This window comes from Thamnophis elegans, chromosome 6 (genome assembly GCF_009769535.1).
Source record: "Thamnophis elegans isolate rThaEle1 chromosome 6, rThaEle1.pri, whole genome shotgun sequence".
Taxonomy (NCBI): Eukaryota; Metazoa; Chordata; class Lepidosauria; order Squamata; family Colubridae; genus Thamnophis; species Thamnophis elegans.
Genome location: NC_045546.1, coordinates 77,866,934 through 77,885,247, shown reverse-complemented (window position 1 = coordinate 77,885,247; position 18,314 = coordinate 77,866,934). Strand labels below are relative to the sequence as shown.

The 18,314-nt window shown below is 42.0% G+C and overlaps 1 protein-coding gene across 1 annotated transcript in view; it reads left to right on the top strand.

Moving 5' to 3' along the window:
* TMEFF1 (transmembrane protein with EGF like and two follistatin like domains 1) overlaps positions 1-18,314 on the top strand; it is a 116,701-nt gene that overhangs the window by 73,417 nt on the left and 24,970 nt on the right. The window contains exon 5 of the mRNA XM_032220137.1: positions 4,778-4,874. Coding sequence (XP_032076028.1) covers positions 4,778-4,874 — 97 coding nt within the window. The remainder of the gene's footprint in view (positions 1-4,777; positions 4,875-18,314) is intronic.

The window sequence follows — 18,314 nt, the reverse complement described above, 5'->3', positions numbered from 1 at the left end:
ATAATGCTCAACCTGCGTTGTTATTTTCAGTCCAGTTTTCAAAGTTGTTCAAATCAACTGCGTTCTCTTCCAGTTACCAAGATCTTGGCTAGACTTTGTATAATTTGCAAATTGATATGCAATCAATTAATCTCACAATCCAGGTCATTAATAAATGTGTTGAAAAACTCTGGCTCCAAGACTAATTCCTACAGGTTGCAATGGTGAACTGCTCTCGAACTTAACGTAGAGCCATTTCATGCTGAATGCAATTAATTCTGGATGCAGTTGCCAGCCAGCTGTTGAACCCCCTTACTGCAGTGTTATCCAAATCAGCAGCTTGTTAATGAGAACACCGTGTGAATATTTGTCGAAAGCTCTGTTGAAATCATGGCAGATTATATACACAGTAGTTCCCTTCTCTACTAGAGTAGTTACTCTATCCAAGGCGGAAACAAAATGTGTCACATACTATTTTTTTTTTTTTTTACAAAACATGACGGATCCTATCAATCACAGCATTAACTTACAGGTGATTACAAATAGCTTACTTTATTGCTTGTTTTAATATCTTTCTGGAGATTGTAGTTAGATTCCCCCTCTCACAGGTGTCCTCTTTTTTTCTTTTTATGAAGAGGAGCTACATCTGTTCTTCAATCCTCTGGCGCTTTTCCAGTTAGCCAGGACTCCTCAAGGACAATGGACAAGGTTCTGTGGAGATCTTCTGTTCCTTTGGTATTCCAGGATGCATTTATTTCCTAAGGTTCTGGGGATTTGAAGCTAAGCATGTCTTTAGGAGCCAAGGTGGCGCAGTGGTTAAATGCAGCACTGCAGGCTACTGCTAGATCAGCAGTTCAGCGGTTCAAATCTCACCGGCTCAGGGTTGACTCAGCCTTCCATCCTTCCGAGGTGGGTAAAATGAGGACCCAGATTGTTGGGGGCAATATGCTGACTCTCTGTAAACCGCTTAGAGAGGGCTGAAAGCCCTATGAAGCGGTATATAAGTCTACTGCTATTGCTATTGCTATTTTCTTTTTAACTATATAGCATTACTGATATACATCCTCCCCAGTTATTCTTGTGACATTGTTGGCCTTTGACAAAGCTTTGTGCCTGAAGGTTTTGTCTGATCTTTGGAATTCTTTTTCGGTGGCTTGTTGTATAGTTCTGGTATTGTAATCAGTGAAATTTAAAAGCAGCCCTCTTGAGTTTCTAGATTTTATTTATGAAGATATGGCTCAGTGGTTAAATGCAGCACTGCAGGCTACTTCAGCTGACTGCAGTTCTGCAGTTCGGCTGTTCAAATCTCACCGGCTCAGGGTTGACTCAGCCTTCCATCCTTCCGAGGTGGGTAAAATGAGGACCCGGATTGTTGTTGGGGGCAATATGCTGACTCTGTAAACCGCTTAGAGAGGGCTGAAAGCCCTATGAAGCGGTATATAAGTCTAATTGCTATAATTGCTATATAGGGTGAACTGAGCAGAGATGTTCTCTTCAGCTTCTGGCAAGATATGCTCATTTGTCAGAATGCTGGCCAATTACTGGGGGGAAATGTCAGGAGTACTTCCTTTTAATTATATTAAAACTCAAACAGTGGTAATGCCCAATACTAGTTATATTAAATAATTTTTAATATTTTGCATTCTTCTTTGATACTCCCCATCTATCAAATATTTATTGCAGACCAATTGTTTGTAAGGTTTGTCTGTACCCCTCATACAGTTACAAGCAGTGAAATGGAAGTTTAGGGTTGCATACAAGAGACATTCCATTTTTGAAATTAACTACAGCTTCACATGAAAGAAAGAAGAGTATATGACCTTGTGGGGGTGGAGAAATAAGCTTGATCATTTATCACTTGGAGTTAGATCAAAGTTTTTTCAATATGGGCAACATTTAAGATGCCTGGACTTCAACTTCCCTGCATTCCCCAACCAGCTTTATTGCGGAAGAATCCTGGAAGTTGAAGTTCAGACACTTAAAAGTTACCGTGTCAGAGAAACACTTGAGTTGGATGTTTGTTTTTATCAGTTCTGTGCATAAACAAGATGAGCTTCGTCTGTGAGTTGCTAAACACAATTTTGTGCTTTCAGATCTTTGCCTCAGATAACATGCAAAGTGTCGGTGCTTTACCCATTAAAGTGGGTTTTTAAAAAACTTTATATTCATATATTATATACCAGTGGTTCCCAAACTTGGCAACTTTAAGACTTGTGGACTTCCAACTCCCAGAATTCTCCAGCCAGCTCTGCTCTGCTGGCTGGAGAATTCTGGGAGTTGAAGTCCACAAGTCTTAAAGTTGCCAAGTTTGGGAACCACTGGTATATACTATTAAGTATAAGCATATAGTGTTTCCCTGAAAATAAGACATATCCCCAAAATAAGCCCTATTTAAGTGTACACCTAGTGTAAGCCCTATCAAAAAATAAACCCTAGTGAAGGGGGGTGGTATGGCCAGCACAGGAGGCAGTAATCATGGTATCTAGCAGCCGCCACAACCTGCTCAGTGCAGGTGAGTTGATTACCTCTCCAAGCAGCAGGTAGAGGCAGCGGCAGGAGGAGGCATGCAATCTAAATGCACTGCGCCGGCCACAGAAAGCCTAGAGTTGGTGGACCGGAGCAGCATGTGGCCACAGGAGACCCATCTTCATATTTCTCAGCTTGCCTGCAGCCCATGTGCACCAGGATCACCTGTTTTCTGTCCCACCCCGCGCCTCTGCCTCTATTGCTGGTGCTGCCACATGGACAAGCCTTCTGCGGCCACCCTCCCACTCCAGCCCACCAACTCCCAGCTTTCCTGCAGCTCGCATGGTGCATCCGAATTGTCTGCCTGCCTCCCCCCTCTGCTTCCTTCTGCTGTTTGGCAGGGAATCAACTCACCTGGGCTGTGTGTGTGGGCTGCACAACCCCAGAGTATGCGCACCAAGGGACTGGAGAGCTGCAGTTCCTGCCATATACCATCGGTCCCCATGCGCTTGCTGCCTCTCGTGTGTACATCGGGAGGGGGGAGGCTCCCAGTTGGGCTGATCACCCTGAAATCGTGTTCCCCTGAAAATAAACCTTAGTACTTATTTTGGAGCGGAAAAAAAAAGTGTGGGTCTTATTTTCAGGGAAACACGGTAGAATGTAGAATCATAAGCCTGGAAGAGATCTCTGAGGTCTTTTAGTCCAACCCAAACATATATTGATGTTGTATTATAAATTCCTGGTGAAATAAAGCAGAGACGGTATTTTTCATATCTTTTTCCTTGCCATCTGCTGACATTACATCCTGTTTTTTCTAGTTTAACAAGCTTGTATGGGGGGGGGGGAACCAAACAAACATCCTTGTCATGATGAAATCTTATTAATGGATTATTGGCACGGGATAAAAAAAAAACAGATCAGCAATCCAATTTTTAAATCCTTGTCCATGTTACTATAACATCTAATATAATTTTGTTACAGCCACTGTTGTGTCACAATAGTTTAAAGGATACTTGTTATGTGTACATTTAAGTGCATCTCCCTGTTTAATGAAAAGAAGTTGAACGCATAACTCTCCCAATGTAACCAGTGACATTTAAAATAATTCAGCTTCAGCTCAATTATGTGCTATTATTACTAGCATAAGAAACATAAGTTAAAGGGTATGGGCATTATATAATTCTAAAAAAATATAGGTCTGTTGTTATTTCAAGGTATTAGCCTGACATTCACTATATATCTAGATATTTCAGCTGTACTGGATACACTTCAGTAAAATGTTTTACAGCCATACATCCCTAGGCCTTTTATGTTTTTATGAATTGTTGTTCTTCCTAGACTTTTGCTATTTTAAATATTTAGATTCTTTCAGGACCATAGAATATACAGCATGCATATTTTCTATCTATTCAGTGAGTTCTGAACAGGACTTTTTAAAGAATTCTTTTATCCAATCTTCAATCATTTACAAGTAATTCAAGATGGCGAACATACACAATTCCATCCTCCTCCTATTTTCCCCACAACAAGCACCCTTGTCAGGTGGATTGGATTGAGAGACACTGACTAGACCCAAAGTCAACTCGTCAGGTTGGCTTTCATGCCTAAAGTGGGACCAGAATTTGTTATAATGATGAGAATAAGTGATAGAATGCAGGTAGGATGACTAATGTTATCTAATTCATGTCTATAGAGAAGTATAATATGTACTGTACTTTTTGGAGTATAAGACACACTCCCCCCCACCCCAAAAGGGTGGAAATGTCAGTGCGTCTTATACACACTAAATATGGCCATTTTTGGCCTCCCGAAACCCTGCCCCGCGCGTCCCGTTTTTGCCAAACACTGGCCTGTTTTTCACAAAAATGAGATGCACAAAGAGTTTGGGAGGGCTGCAGAATGCTCCTGGGGGCTGGGGAGGGTAAAAACGGGATGTGTGGGGGGTTTGGGAGGCCTAAAATGGCCCCGTTTTTCACAAACATGGGATGCACAAAGTTTGGGAAGGCTGCAGAGTGCTCCTGGGGGCTGGGGAGGGCAAAAACGTGATGCGTGGGGGGTTTGGGAGGCCAAAAACGGCCCCGTTTTTCACAAAAATGGAATGCACAGAGAGTTTGGGAGGGTTACAGAGTGCTCCTGGGGGCCGGGGAGGCAAAAAACGGACACACGGAGACCAGAAACTATATTTTTTTTCCTTGTTTTCCTCTTCGAAATCTTGGTGCATCTTACACTCTGGTGCGTCTTATAGTCTGAAGAATACAGTATTTGAAAAATATTTTTCACTCTTTTAGAAATATTCAGTAGATAATATTCTGTTGATGTGGCTTTGTTTTAGAGTACGAAGGATCTGGAACAGACATTCATAGAAAACATTCCAAATGTGGAGTTTGCAAGTACAGAGCGGAGTGCGATGAAGATGCAGAAAATGTTGGGTAAGCGACTTTTCCCAAAGACACAAGCTACCTTCACTCATTAATTAAGATGGCCACAGATAGGAATTGGTCCTAGGTTTTCTTAGCACAGTGTTTTCTTTTGAGGAATTCAGCCTATTTTGAGCTCTGAAAAGCGGTATGTTTCCAGTTTCATAGTTGTAAGAATGTAGATTTAATGCATTTCTTGATGAAGAGACATTCTGTCTATATTACCGTAATTTATTAATATATCACATTATTAAAAAATTAAACTCATTTTTAAATCATGGAATGATGAAATCAGGAAAAGAGGCTTAAATTACATATTATATAATAGCATTGTATACATATACAATCTTTTTAAGTGTGTCTGACTATTTGGAAAATAGTAACGGTTCTCAATCTGTTGCTTTTAAACTGAAAGTTAAAAGGTATTCCTTAAGTTATCCATTTTCCTGGGATAAAATCACAAGTGAAGTCCAGTTTAAAGATGTTTCATGTTCTGTCATAAGGTTGGTGCTAATGTGATGGTTATGGCATGTAATACTCTCGGTTTAAGTGTTATGGATTTATGCATTAATACTGTATATTTTAGCAGCACAGCCCTTCTCTGGGTTCTTATACTGAAGATGAAATTGGAGCTTTTTAACTCTAGAAAGGTTTCTCGGGAGATTTCAGACTTTCTGGAGCAGTCTGAAGGAGGAAAAAGGACTCAGTAGTGAGCGTCTCTTGAAGATCTTTGTGAATAGAATAATTTATGAAACAGCTATACACACATACACATGTACACACACATTCACACACGCATATACAAACACACAGATCTGAATATCCATAGGTGTTCTGACCCCCTCCTCCGTCCAGTAACGAATGCCGAGACAAGCTTAACTGGAATGCACTTTAATAGCAAGAAACCAAAACCTCGGTGGCTGAAAGCCAAGCAGAACAAACAAAGCATAACAAACAGATAAGGATCTTGGAATGTTTATTCAACTTGTATGCCGTCCTATTCCCGAGAGACTCAGGGCGGCTCAGACCTTGGCAGCAACTCAGAGAAACCTTGGCAGCAATCCAGCCTGCCAAGCTAGTTACAAAAGTTCTCCAACTTTTAGTCAATGCGTTGACTTCTGCAAGAGGGCCGTGTGCACAAGCAGTCTTTTTATAGTCTGGAGAGGAGCCTAATGACCACCAGCTGAGTGCAATTACCTCCTGTACTTGCGCAACTGTTCCTGACGCCTATTAGCTCTTTGATGCCGGACATCCAGGAACAGCTCACTACTGGCATCCGGATCACTCTCCCTTGTCTCCTCCCCACTGGTCCAAGGCTCAGGGGCCTCCTAGTGGCCAACCAGCCTCTCTGTGCCCTGCTCGGAGTCAGAACCCTGTCCAGGGTCCTCCACATCCTCCAGAGCCGACTCAGAGGGCCCCTCGCTGTCGGAGTCTGGTGGAAGCTCCAACGGCTCCCGCTGGGCCACAACACATAGGTATATAGATGAAGAAGAAGTGAAATTTAAAGATAATTGCTTGCTGTGCCTGGCCCCAGTGATTGTTTTAAAAAAAACCCCACTTGATGAAAAGCTCTGAGAATTAAAGGATGAAGAATTTTATTCCAACCGCCTGCCTATCATTGCAGAACATCAGTTTCCCAAAATCTATTGAAGCATTCAACTATTATGAGGGAGTCACCTCAAGCAGCATTCTGGGAAGTATTATTCATAGTGCAAAGTTGCATTTTTTTTTATTCCTAGCAGTAGTCTGCAATTATACTGTCAGCTATACCAGAACTCATTACATTCAGCACAGAGATACAAACAATCACACTTATTATCATTTCCCCTCCTTTCCTTTAACTTTTATTGGGCTTATCAAGGGAAAGAAGTGACTTTTGAGCAGGTGGCTGTCATGAGCTGCACAGCACAGTTGGAAAATTAACATTTGGATAGATTCAGATGAATACAGTGTGTGACATTACTGCGCATAAATATGCGAACGAATCATAGGGAGAAAATATCACTAACATATTCTTCCTTGGTTTCCATTCCAGGTATAAATAAACAACAGATAATATAACTTCTGGGAGAAACAAATGGGGCTATATAAAACATCCCCAAATACGCCGAAGTCTTATAGATTGCATAAACCCTCTCGAGTTACAATATCTTAATGTGTATCTCTTAACAGCAAATCTTCTGCTTGGCATAAACCACTATGTTGAGTGATGCTGAGAATCTGATTAGAGGGAGTGGAGAACTAGCTCTAAAAGAGGCACATATAGTTCTTCCACTGGTTACTTCATCGGGAAGAAAAAAGAAGCAGATTATTTTAGCTCCCTGTCGTAGCTACACAACAACACCCTTTCCATACAACTACACAATTACACTCTCAACAATGGTTGAGCACACAAAGTAGGATAGATTATATCTTGGCTTCGTTGACTACCCACCCTCAACATTTCCCATGTAGGGAATGAACTCTAGAGACAAATATTGCCTACAATGAATATTGTTTATTGGTCTGATGTCTTTGGTTTGGCTGGTTACTTCAGGTAAAGAAATGGAGTTTTCCTGGCTCTAATTCAGTTTATGGAATCAGACAAAATTTGCAGTAGAGACGCTTTCAGTGGATGGCAGTGGAAGTATTCCTTAAACTTCTTCACCCTGATTTTTAGCCCTTCACTTAGAATCTACACTTGGGTCTGGAATCTACTATCAGTAAATCTTTTGAATAAAAGATTCCTTACCTTTACAGAGTATTTAGTTTCAAATTCTAAGAACAATAGCAATAGCAATAGCAGTTAGACTTATATACCGCTTCATAGGGCTTTCAGCCCTCTCTAAGCGGTTTACAGAGTCAGCATATTGCCCCCAACAACAATCCGGGTCCTCATTTTACCCACCTTGGAAGGATGGAAGGCTGAGTCAACCCTGAGCCGGTGAGATTTGAACAGCCGAACTGCAGAACTGCAGTCAGCTGAAGTAGCCTGCAGTGCTGCATTTAACCACTGCGCCACCTCGAAGCTTTCAGTGGATGGCAGTGGATGTATTCCTTAAACTTCTTCACCCTGATTTTTAGCCTTTCACTTAGAATCTACACTTGAGTCTGGAACCTACTATCAATAAATCTTTTGAATAAAAGATTCCTTACCTTTACAGAGTATTTAGTTTCAAATTCTAAGAACAGACGAAACAGAGACTAGATATGAAACTTCACATCTATGAAGCATCACATCTTCCTGTCTCCTCCCCCAATTTTAAGAAAAAATTCAGACTTTTCCCCCAACATCTATTTCTTCTCTTTCTTACGTCTTTCTAGGATTAGCAAGATGTGAAAGTGACGGCTAAAATGTCCATGTATAGCTCTTTCGATTTCTATATTATAACAACACAGCTGTACCTATTATAACTAGAAATACTACAGGCAATCCTCAATTTTTAACCACAATTGAGCCCACATTTCTGTTGCTAAGTGAGGCATTTGCTAGGTAGGTTTTGCCTCATTTTACAACCTTTCTTGCTAGAGTTGTTAAGCAAATCATTGCAGTTGTTAAATTGGTAACGTGGCTGCTTAGCGAATCTGGATTCCCCATTGACTTTGCTTGTCAGAAAGTCACAAAAGGGGATCACATGACCCCCCAGCACTCTGCAGCCGTCATGAATATGAACCAGTTGCCAAGCATTTGAATCTTGATCATATGATCAAGGGGATGCTGCAATGGCTGTAAGTATGAAACACAGTCATAAGCCACTTTTTTCAGTGCTGTTGTACGATAGCAATAGCAATAGCAGTTAGACTTATATACCGCTTCATAGGGCTTTCAGCCCTCTCTAAGCGGTTTACAGAGTCAGCATATTGCCCCCAACAACAATCCGGGTCCTCATTTTACCCACCTCAGAAGGATGGAAGGCTGAGTCAACCCTGAGCCGGTGAGATTTAAACAGCCGAACTGCTGAACTGCAGTCAGCTGAAGTAGCCTGCAGTGCTGCATTTAACCACTGCGCCACCTCGGCTCTTATAACTAAATGATCTGTGGTAAGTCAAGGAATATCTGTATTATTGTTTCAAAAGTGTTTAATACATAGTATATACAGTGTGTAGTATACAGTGTGTGAAAAAAAGGAAAATCGGGGATCTTTTTCCTTTATTTTGCTCACCAAAAGTTTCTGCCCGTCAATGAGTTTCATACATCAAGAGATTGCTTATTTTGGCTGATTCATCTTTTGCTCTAGATAGATTAGAGTTAAGTTATTGATCAATTGTTGACAGCTCCCTCTGCAAATGTATGTTACCCATCCAAAATCACAAGAACGTTATACATCTGCAATGAAAACTTTACAGGTTTTAATAAGGAAAAAGAGCCAAACCCAGATCCTGCTAACCAATTATAATAACCTTTGGAACTAAAGAAAAGCAATGTTGTACAGTCTTAATCATGCATAGAGGAGACATACTGAAGCCGTACCTGTTTTTTCGGTGAATAAGATGCATCCCCCCCAAAAAAAGTGGGTGGGAATGTCTGTGCACCTTATACAGCGAATGTTGCTGAAGTCCCATCCCTCCACCAGCCCCTGCCCTTCGGCCTCTGCCTCCCAGAAATTTGCCTCCTTGCAGCAAACAGACTGGTCAGCTTCAGTACAGCCTGATTTAACACAAGCAGCTGTTTGGTGGTTGGATCTAATTCCTGGAATATCACCTATCAGCTCTTACAGGCTGCGGGGATTGCCATCACCTATCCCCACCACCTGGAACTGGCTGAAAATGGGATGTGCGGAGGCCAAAAACAGGGCATGTGGAGCAGGGGTGGGTTTCTCGCCCCGTTCCAACCGGTTCGGTTGAAACGGGGCCGGCGTCGTCCACGTGCGTGGTGCGCGCATGCGTACTAGCGTCTATGCGATACTCCAGCTGCTCCTGGAGGATCGCGCAGGCGCTGTATGCATCCTGCGCATGTGTGGAAGCGCAGAACTCGTCAAAACCGGGTAAGGAGGGCGGGCGGGTGGGCCCTTCGCCGTTCCCGGAAGTTACTTACTTCCGGGTTCGCCGACCGACCGGTTCACAGGGACCGCCGCGAACCGGTTGAAACCCACCCCTGATGTGGAGGCTGAAAACAGGATGCATGGATGTCGAAAATGGGGCATGTGGAGGGGCAATAGGCGGCAGTGGCGATGGGCGCTAATGTTGGTGATGGGCGGTGGTGATCCCTGCAGCCTGGAATAACTGATAGATGGTATTCTGGGAGGCAGATCCAACTGCCAATCAGCTGCTCGTGCTAAATCAGGCTGTTTGCTGCAAGGAGGCAAATTGCTGGGAGGCAGAGGCAGATTTTTTTTTCTGGTTTTCCTCCCCAAAAGTTAGATGCGTCTTATAGTCCGGAACATCTTATAGTCCGAAAAATACGGTAATTCGTTTTAGTTCTATTGTTTTAAGATGATAACTGCAACTAAAAATTGGATACATTTTTGAGAATTATGTGATCATGATTCGGCAATGCAGCTTTGGAATGAAAACCAATTAACAACCTAGAAGTTATAAGGTACAGGTTACTCTTTAAGAAACTAGAACTGGAGTAATCTAGGTTTAACATTTGCTCTTAGCCATAGAATAACAATAGGTTACAAAATCTCTCTCAGTCAATCCATCTTGCAGAATTCTCATTGTAGAAATTTTAAAAAAACTTCCATATAAGCCATTTTAAGAACCTGGAGGAAACCTTGAGATACAAGTAGTAAATAAGTAAGTAAAATAAGTAAATAAATAAATGTAGATTTAAATATGCCAGGTTCATTTAAGGAGATCAGTAGCATATTCTGAAAGGTGATGTAAATGCCATTTTAAAACTTTAAAAATGTTCCTGGGAGAAGTGTTGCTGCTTCCATAGCTGCTCTGCTAATAATTTCAAGAGCTAAATCCTTAGCACCTCACCTTACAGTGGTGGGTTTCAAAAATTGTTCGAACCTACTCTGTGGGTGTGGCCTCCTTTGTGGGAGTGGCTTGCTGCCCATGTGACTGGATGGGAGTGGCTTGCCGCCCATGTGACCGGATATGAAGATGCCGACGACACTTGTCAGAACCACCTTAAATCACCTCACACACAGCACTGGCCTGCATAAGAATATGATGTAAACTTGTTTTTTAAAAGGCATCTTTGGTTTGCGTTAAAACAACTTCAACACACGCAATGTTCTGATTGCACCACAAACACAGTAGTCATCCTTACCTTTCACAGAGGCACTGAGTTTTATAAATATGAGCATGATAGTGTAGAATAATCATATCCAAGGACCAGTGGTGGGTTTCAAAAAATTTTGGACCCTCTTCTGTAGGTGTGGCCTGCTTTCCGGGTCCACTGGTGGAACCTCTTCTAACCGGTTCGGTAGAATTGACGAACTGGTTCTACCGAATAGGTGCGAACTGGTAGGAACCCACCCCTGTCACCTTACATCATATTTCCTCCAAATGTCTGAAAGCTGCAGTGTCCTCCTTCTTTTCCCTCAAGAAAAAGGTGATTTTGGGGACAAGCCTTACCACCAGAAATAGAAGTGACTGCGGTATTAAGGGCAGGCCTTTTAAATATGAATAAAATGTGATCAGAGATGCAGCCATTGTCCGTGCAGATTAAGGAACAAGTTACGTGACAAGTATTTTCCTGTTGTCCTATTTTACACATGCAATTTCCATGTGCATCTAAAATGTGTCAGTTATATTTGGTGTGTTATTTTCCAAGAGCAAGGAGGATTCTTTAAAAGTAATTATCTTCCTGTTACAATGTTAACTATCTGAATTTTTATTGCTGAACTAAATACTTTTTGATAGAGATTTGCTGAAACATTACTATAACTTAAGGCCTACTGAGGTTTGCTTTCCTTTTTACATCTGTATTTCAAAAGCCAGCTGTGTCAACAATAATCTGATTCATCTTTTCAAATGGGGCTTTTTAAAAATAATTATTTAAGAAACTTTAAGAATTGGCATCATCTTTCCCTAGTACATGGACAGGTGACCATGCAGTATTAATTTGTGATGTGCTTTGTAGATTTCTTCGCACATTTTAAAATGGAACATTGAATTGCCGACCCCAAAATATTCCCCAAAAAACACAATATCTGATCAGATTTGCAATTCTAGGAATTGGTTATTTCAAGACAATATATATGGAATGTATACTTGTAGACATAGAAGCAGATGCCATAGGTGTTGTGGCCCAGCAGTAGCCGTTGGAGCTGCCACCAGACTCCGACAGCGATGGGCCTTATGAGTCGGCTCTGGAGGATGTGGAGGACCCTGGACAGGGTTCCGACTCTGATCAGGGCGCAGAGAGACTGTTTGGCCACCAGGTGGCGCCTGAGCCTTGAACCAGTGGGGAGGAGACAAGGGAGAGTGATCCAGAAGCCAGCAGTGAGTTGTTCCTGGATGCACGCCATCGAAGAGCTACTCGGCGTCAGGAACAATTATGCAATTACAGGAGGTAATTGCACTCAGCTGGTGGTCATTAAGCTCCTCTCCAGACTATAAAAAAGACTGCTTATGCACACACCCTCTTGCAGAAGTCAACGCATTGACTAAAGAGAACTGTTGTAACTAACTTGGCAGTCTGGATTGCTGCCAAGGTTTGTCTGAGTTGCTGCCAAGGTTTGTCTGAGTTGTTGCCAAGGTTTGTCTGAGTTGCTGCCAAGGTACTTATCTGTTTGTTTGCTTGGCTTCCAGCCACTGAGATTCTGGTCTTGTTATTAAAGTACATTCTAGTTAAGCTTGTCTCGGCAGTCGTTACTGGACGGAGGAGAGGGTCAGAATACATAGGCTACTTTGCCCTTCGTGGTCCCAGGTGACAGAACCTCATGACACCTAACAGAGTCATGTGTTATACTAAGGATAGTTTCAAAAGACCTGTGTGATACGTGGATCAGTCTGTGAGGTAAATATAAATAGCAATAGCAGTTAGACTTTTATACCGCTTCATAGGGCTTTCAGCCCTCTCTAAGCGGTTTACAGAGTCAACATATCGCCCCCACAGTCTGGGTCCTCATTTTACCCACCTCGGAAGGATGGAAGGCTGAGTCAACCTTGAGCCGGTGAGATTTGAACTGCCGAATTGCAGCTAACAGTCAGCTGAAGTGGCTGCAGTACTGCACTCTAACCACTGCGCCACCTCGGCTCTACTGCTACAGTATTTGTTCCATGTTTGGGATGGAATGGGACAACTCAACATGGCCAACTTGCTGTGGCCAACTCACCACTGCTGATTCTCCGTGGCCAGCTCGCCGTGCCAACCCGCCATAGGACAACTTGCTGCGGGAAAAATTCAACAATTTTATTTAATTACTTAAAATAACTATAAATTATTTTAATTTTTGTCATTCGCTTTTCATTTTGTCTCTTCTTTTGCATCCTTTATTTAACGATTCTACTCTGTCACTTCTTCGATTTTATGTAACTGTAGCGAGTTGGCCACAGTGAATTGGTTGTGGCGAGTTGCCCTACTTAAACCGTGTTTGGGAAGCAAGTAGGTAAGAATCAGTCTCATGGATTGCTTGGCCAAGTCTTCATTCGTCTTGTCACTTTTTACAGCTGTTTTTGGCCTTTTACCTTCATGAATCTATCCTTCTATAGAGGCAAGGTATAATGAATAGGTTAGGAATGTACATGTTACTAGCAACGTGTGAAATCAGGCTTTTTGTAAAATGCTTAGGAAATCTATAGGATGCCAAAAATGGGATGACAAAGTATGAAACACTTAATACAGTGATTCTCAACCTTGGTGACTTTAAGTCTTGTGGACTTCAACTCCCAGAATTCCCCAGCCAGCTGTGCTGGCTGGGGGATTCTGGAAGTTGAAAGTCCATAGGACTTAAAGTCGCCAAGGTTGAGAAACACTGGCTTAATATTTCACACATTTCCTAGGCATGCAGAAAGCAAACCAGTAAAGTATAGGTAGTCCTTGACTTATGACAGTTCACTTAATGACCGTTCAAAGTTACAACAGCACTAAAAAAAAGTGACTTACGACCATTTTTTCACGCTTATGATAGTTGCAGCATCCCCATGGTCGCATGATCAAAATTCAGACACTTGGCAACTGACTTACCTTTATGACAGTGGCAGAGTCCCAGAATCATGTGATCCCCTTTTGCAACCTTCTGGGAAACAAAGTCAATGGGGAAACCAGATTCACTTAACAACTGAGTTACTAATTTAAGGACGGCAGTGATTCACTTAAAAAATGCGGTGAGAAAAGTTGTAAAATGTGGCAACAGTCACTTCACAAAATTTTTCGCTTAGCAACATAAATTTTGGGCTTAATTCAGTGGTGGGCTGCTGCAAGGTGGGACCGGTTTGAGTGAACCAGTAGTTGCGATCTGTGTGTGGGTCTTCCCAGCTGTTAGGAATATAGTCTAACGTTTGGGTTGGCAATATATAAATCATATAGCAAGGCTGTACCTGTTACTTTAAATCATACTGTAAAATGTGATTGGTTGCTGTTTTCCTCAATCGGCCATAAGAGGAAGCCAGAATGATTGTTAGCTCTCTGTTTCATTAGATGCTGGGCTGATCTGATCTGAGTGTTTTGGAAGCTGGCTGTTAGAAAGTGCCGTGAGCTGTTGTAAGTTTTGCAACTGCTAGCAAACTTTGAGTACCAGACTGTTTGTATGATTACGGACTATGTTATTTGGATTGTCCCTTAACTGAAAGACATTGATGACTGACTGTCTTATCCGTGTATGACTTGGACTGTTTGATGGACTCTGATACCTCTATTTCCATGAAAGTAAAAGCCTATTTAAGCTGCAGTGTCTCTGTATGCTGGTTTGTGTGTTCTCCAACACAACTCTCACAACGCTTCTCTGAACACACTCGCTTTCCCAACGGGGAGCTTACCTAACACCAGCCACAATCCCTTCCTATATTGCTGTATTTTTGACACCGCAGGCATGTGTGGAAGGCGTGCACGAGTAAATTGTCGTGTGTTTAGACGCCGCACGCATGTGCATATGGCGCGCACGCTCACGTTTCCGGTGCTGGGCGAACCAGTTGTTACAGTATGTGACGCCCAGCAACACATACTGCAGCCAGGTTCAAATATAACATCAATATGATTGATGTTATATTTGAACCTGGCTGCAGAATTCCGGGCAACTTTTAGCCAGCCTTAGCAAAATCTACCTCAGAAGGTTGTAGAGCTGGATATTGCCTTGAATTTCCGGGATGTAAAAGGCAGGTTTGCACATATCACAAAGAAACCCACATTTTGTTCAAGGGAAATATTTGTCAAAGCAGATTCTGTTCTGTGAAGGTCCAAGCGACGAGCATTGCCGTATCCTTCTTTGTTTAGTTAGGGTGAACCTTTCCGAGTGGGCATTTGAACAAATATATGTCACTCTGATTAGTGACCTGTTGTTTCCAATTACCCTTCAATGACACTGACAGGGTTGAATGGCACAGCTGAAAGCTTGTGACTGGACGTATCCATGGCAACCCTTGGGATGGAACGCCACCTCTCTCAAGGCCACTTTGGTTGCTTACTGAGAAAAAGAAACCAATATTTCATCACAAGCTGATTTGCTTTTAAAATAGCTAACCGTAGAACTTCACACTGCTGCCGAACAAAGATTTTAGTTGTTGTGGGGAAGAAATGCTCTCGTCAAATGTATTGTCCTAACCCCATGCTCACTAAGTCCTAGGTGAAATTCTCTTTAATTTATTCTGCATTAGTGTGGGTAATTTCCAGAGTAATTTGCACCCAGCACACTCCCAATGAGTCCCTGTGTCTCAATTACCATGTTCCCCTGAAAATAAGACCCAGTCTTATATTTGGGGGGCTCCAAAATAAACACCAGGGCTTATTTTGGGGGAAACACACTTTCAAAGTGATCAGTCTGACTGGGGCCCCTGCCCCCCCAGCATGCTTACAAGAGGCATGCGTGCGGGGACCGATGGTATCCAGCAGCAGCTGCAGCTCACCAGTCCCTTAGTCGGTGCACTCTGGGGCTGCGCTAACCATGCAGTGCAGGTAAGTTGATTTCCTGTCCAAGCAGCAAACGGAGGCAGATGCATTGGGGGGGGGGAAGAGGTAGTTGATCTGTGGGAAACCCGAGAGTCAGTGGACCGGAGCAGATGGCACCAGAAGCAGATGGAGGCAGAGGTGCGGGGCAGGGCAGAAGGCAGGTGATGATGACACGCAGTGCGGGCTGCAGGCAAGCAGAGAGATGCGAAAACGAGCGTCCTGCGGTCTTCCAGCCATTCTGGCCACCGACTCTCGACTTTTCTGCACTGCATCCGGATCGACTACCTTCCCCCCCCCCCCGCACGCCTCTGCCTCCGTCTGCTGCTGGTGTTGCCGCATGAAGACGAGCCTCCTGCGGCCCACCCGCCAGTCCGTCCCACTGACTCAGCTTTCCTGCAACCTGCACAACACGTCCAGATCACGTACCTCTCCTCGCCTCTGCCTGCTGCTTGGACAGGTAATCAACTCACCTGCGCTGTGCGGGGTGCGGCTGCTGCTAGACACTGTCTACCCGCATGAGCTCACAGCCTTCTGTGCTGGCCATGCCCAACCCCTTCACTAGGGCTTATTTTGGGAGGTAAGGCTTAGACTTATATACCAGACTAGGACTTATTTTCAGGGTAGGTCTTATTTTCAGGAAAACATGATAGAGCAGCAACATACCCTATTCAGTACAGCTTACAGGATAGCACCACTCAGTTCAGCTTTTAATGTACAAGGAATCAATCAATTAATCAAAGGCATAGAACTTTCTTTTTTTATTGAAAGTTTTAACAAGTTTTACAAATATATACCTTCCCTCCCCCCCCCAACCCCACATCCCCTCCCCCCTCCCCCCTCCCCCCCACAACCTCCCAGAGCAAATACAGGATATAAACATTTAACAACCATATTCTAAAATAAACTAACTAACTTTAGCATCATCCCTCGCTTGTATTTTAACTCCCCTTTTGTAAAGCTAACTTTAAACAAGTTGTAATATTCCTTGCTCATTCACTCATAAGCTATCTGGAGTTTCTTAGTCCCATATTTGTTTTGAATGTAATCAATCCATCTTCTCCATTCCAGCTTGTATTTCTCATCTGAATGGTCCTTGAGATATGCTGATATTTTAGCCATCTCTGCTAAGTTTGTTACTTTTAACGTCCATTCTTGAATAGTAGGCAAATCTTCCTTCTTCCAGTACTGCGCCACCAACAGTCTTGCTGCCGTTGTTAAGTTGAGAATTAAATTTGTCTCTATAACTGTACAGTCAGTAATTATACCTAACAAGAATAACTGAGGGGTAAACTTTATCCTCTTTTTAAAAATATTTTGCATAATCCACCATATTTTTATCCAAAATGCTTTGACCTTTTTACAAGTCCACCGTATATGATAATATGTAGCATCAGCACAATCACATCTCTTTTGCAGCAAATCAATCAATTAATCAAAGGTATAGAACTTTCAAGAGCCACTTGGAAACAATGAATTAGCATGGACGTTATCAAAGCCTTTGGATAATCTAGCTTTAACCCTTGAACAGCAAAATAAAGATGAAAATAGGATACCAGATGATCCCTTCTCTATTTTGCATCATTAAACAGTCTGGTTGATGAGGATAATATATACAACAAGTCCCTCTTGCCTACAAATAGCAAATGGGAGAAAGTGACTGAAATTGTTTATTTCCTTAAAAATTAGTTATAAAATCTGTTAATTTAAAACAGATTCCCTCACACAGAAAACTAAAATATTGTAGCATTTCAATAATTTTGATGGTGCTGCATGCACATTCTATTTAAAACTGACAAACTGATCCAGTATTCTTCATTTGATACTAAAAACGATGCTAAATTATAAAAAGGTGTCAAAATTATTTCTGGCACATCTTTAATTTTCATAATGTGTGAAAAATGGAAGCAAAAATACAGAGAAACAAAGACATTCAAAGGTTTAAGATCTGAAAAGTGTAATACAAGTATTAAAACTGTTAGATGAAATATATTTACATATATACCCATTTTGATTTCAAATTCATATATATGCATAAAGACCAATTGTGGCCCAAAATAATTTTAATATTAGAAATTAATAGTTGAGTAATTTGTTGAACAAGATACATACAACTTACAAGAAAGCAAAGTTTAAGAGAATTGAATGGCTGTGCTGAAAAAAGCTGATTTTCACTTGATTTGAGACCTCGTGCCATTTTACCTATGATATTCATTTACATAAGCAAATTATCGCTTGATAATAGCAATAACCATATATTGAATAAGAGCGAGCTGAATTTGTACTCATTTTAAAGTTTATGCTTTACGTCTTTCTCGCTAATGATATTGTGGGGCAAACATCCCAACCCATTATTTCTTTTCTCTGATGGCTTTTTTCTGCACTATTTAAGCTATAAATTCACTGAGAGCACAAATGAATTGTAAGGTATATTAAGAGGACCAGTCATCCAGACAAATGCATTCTAAACT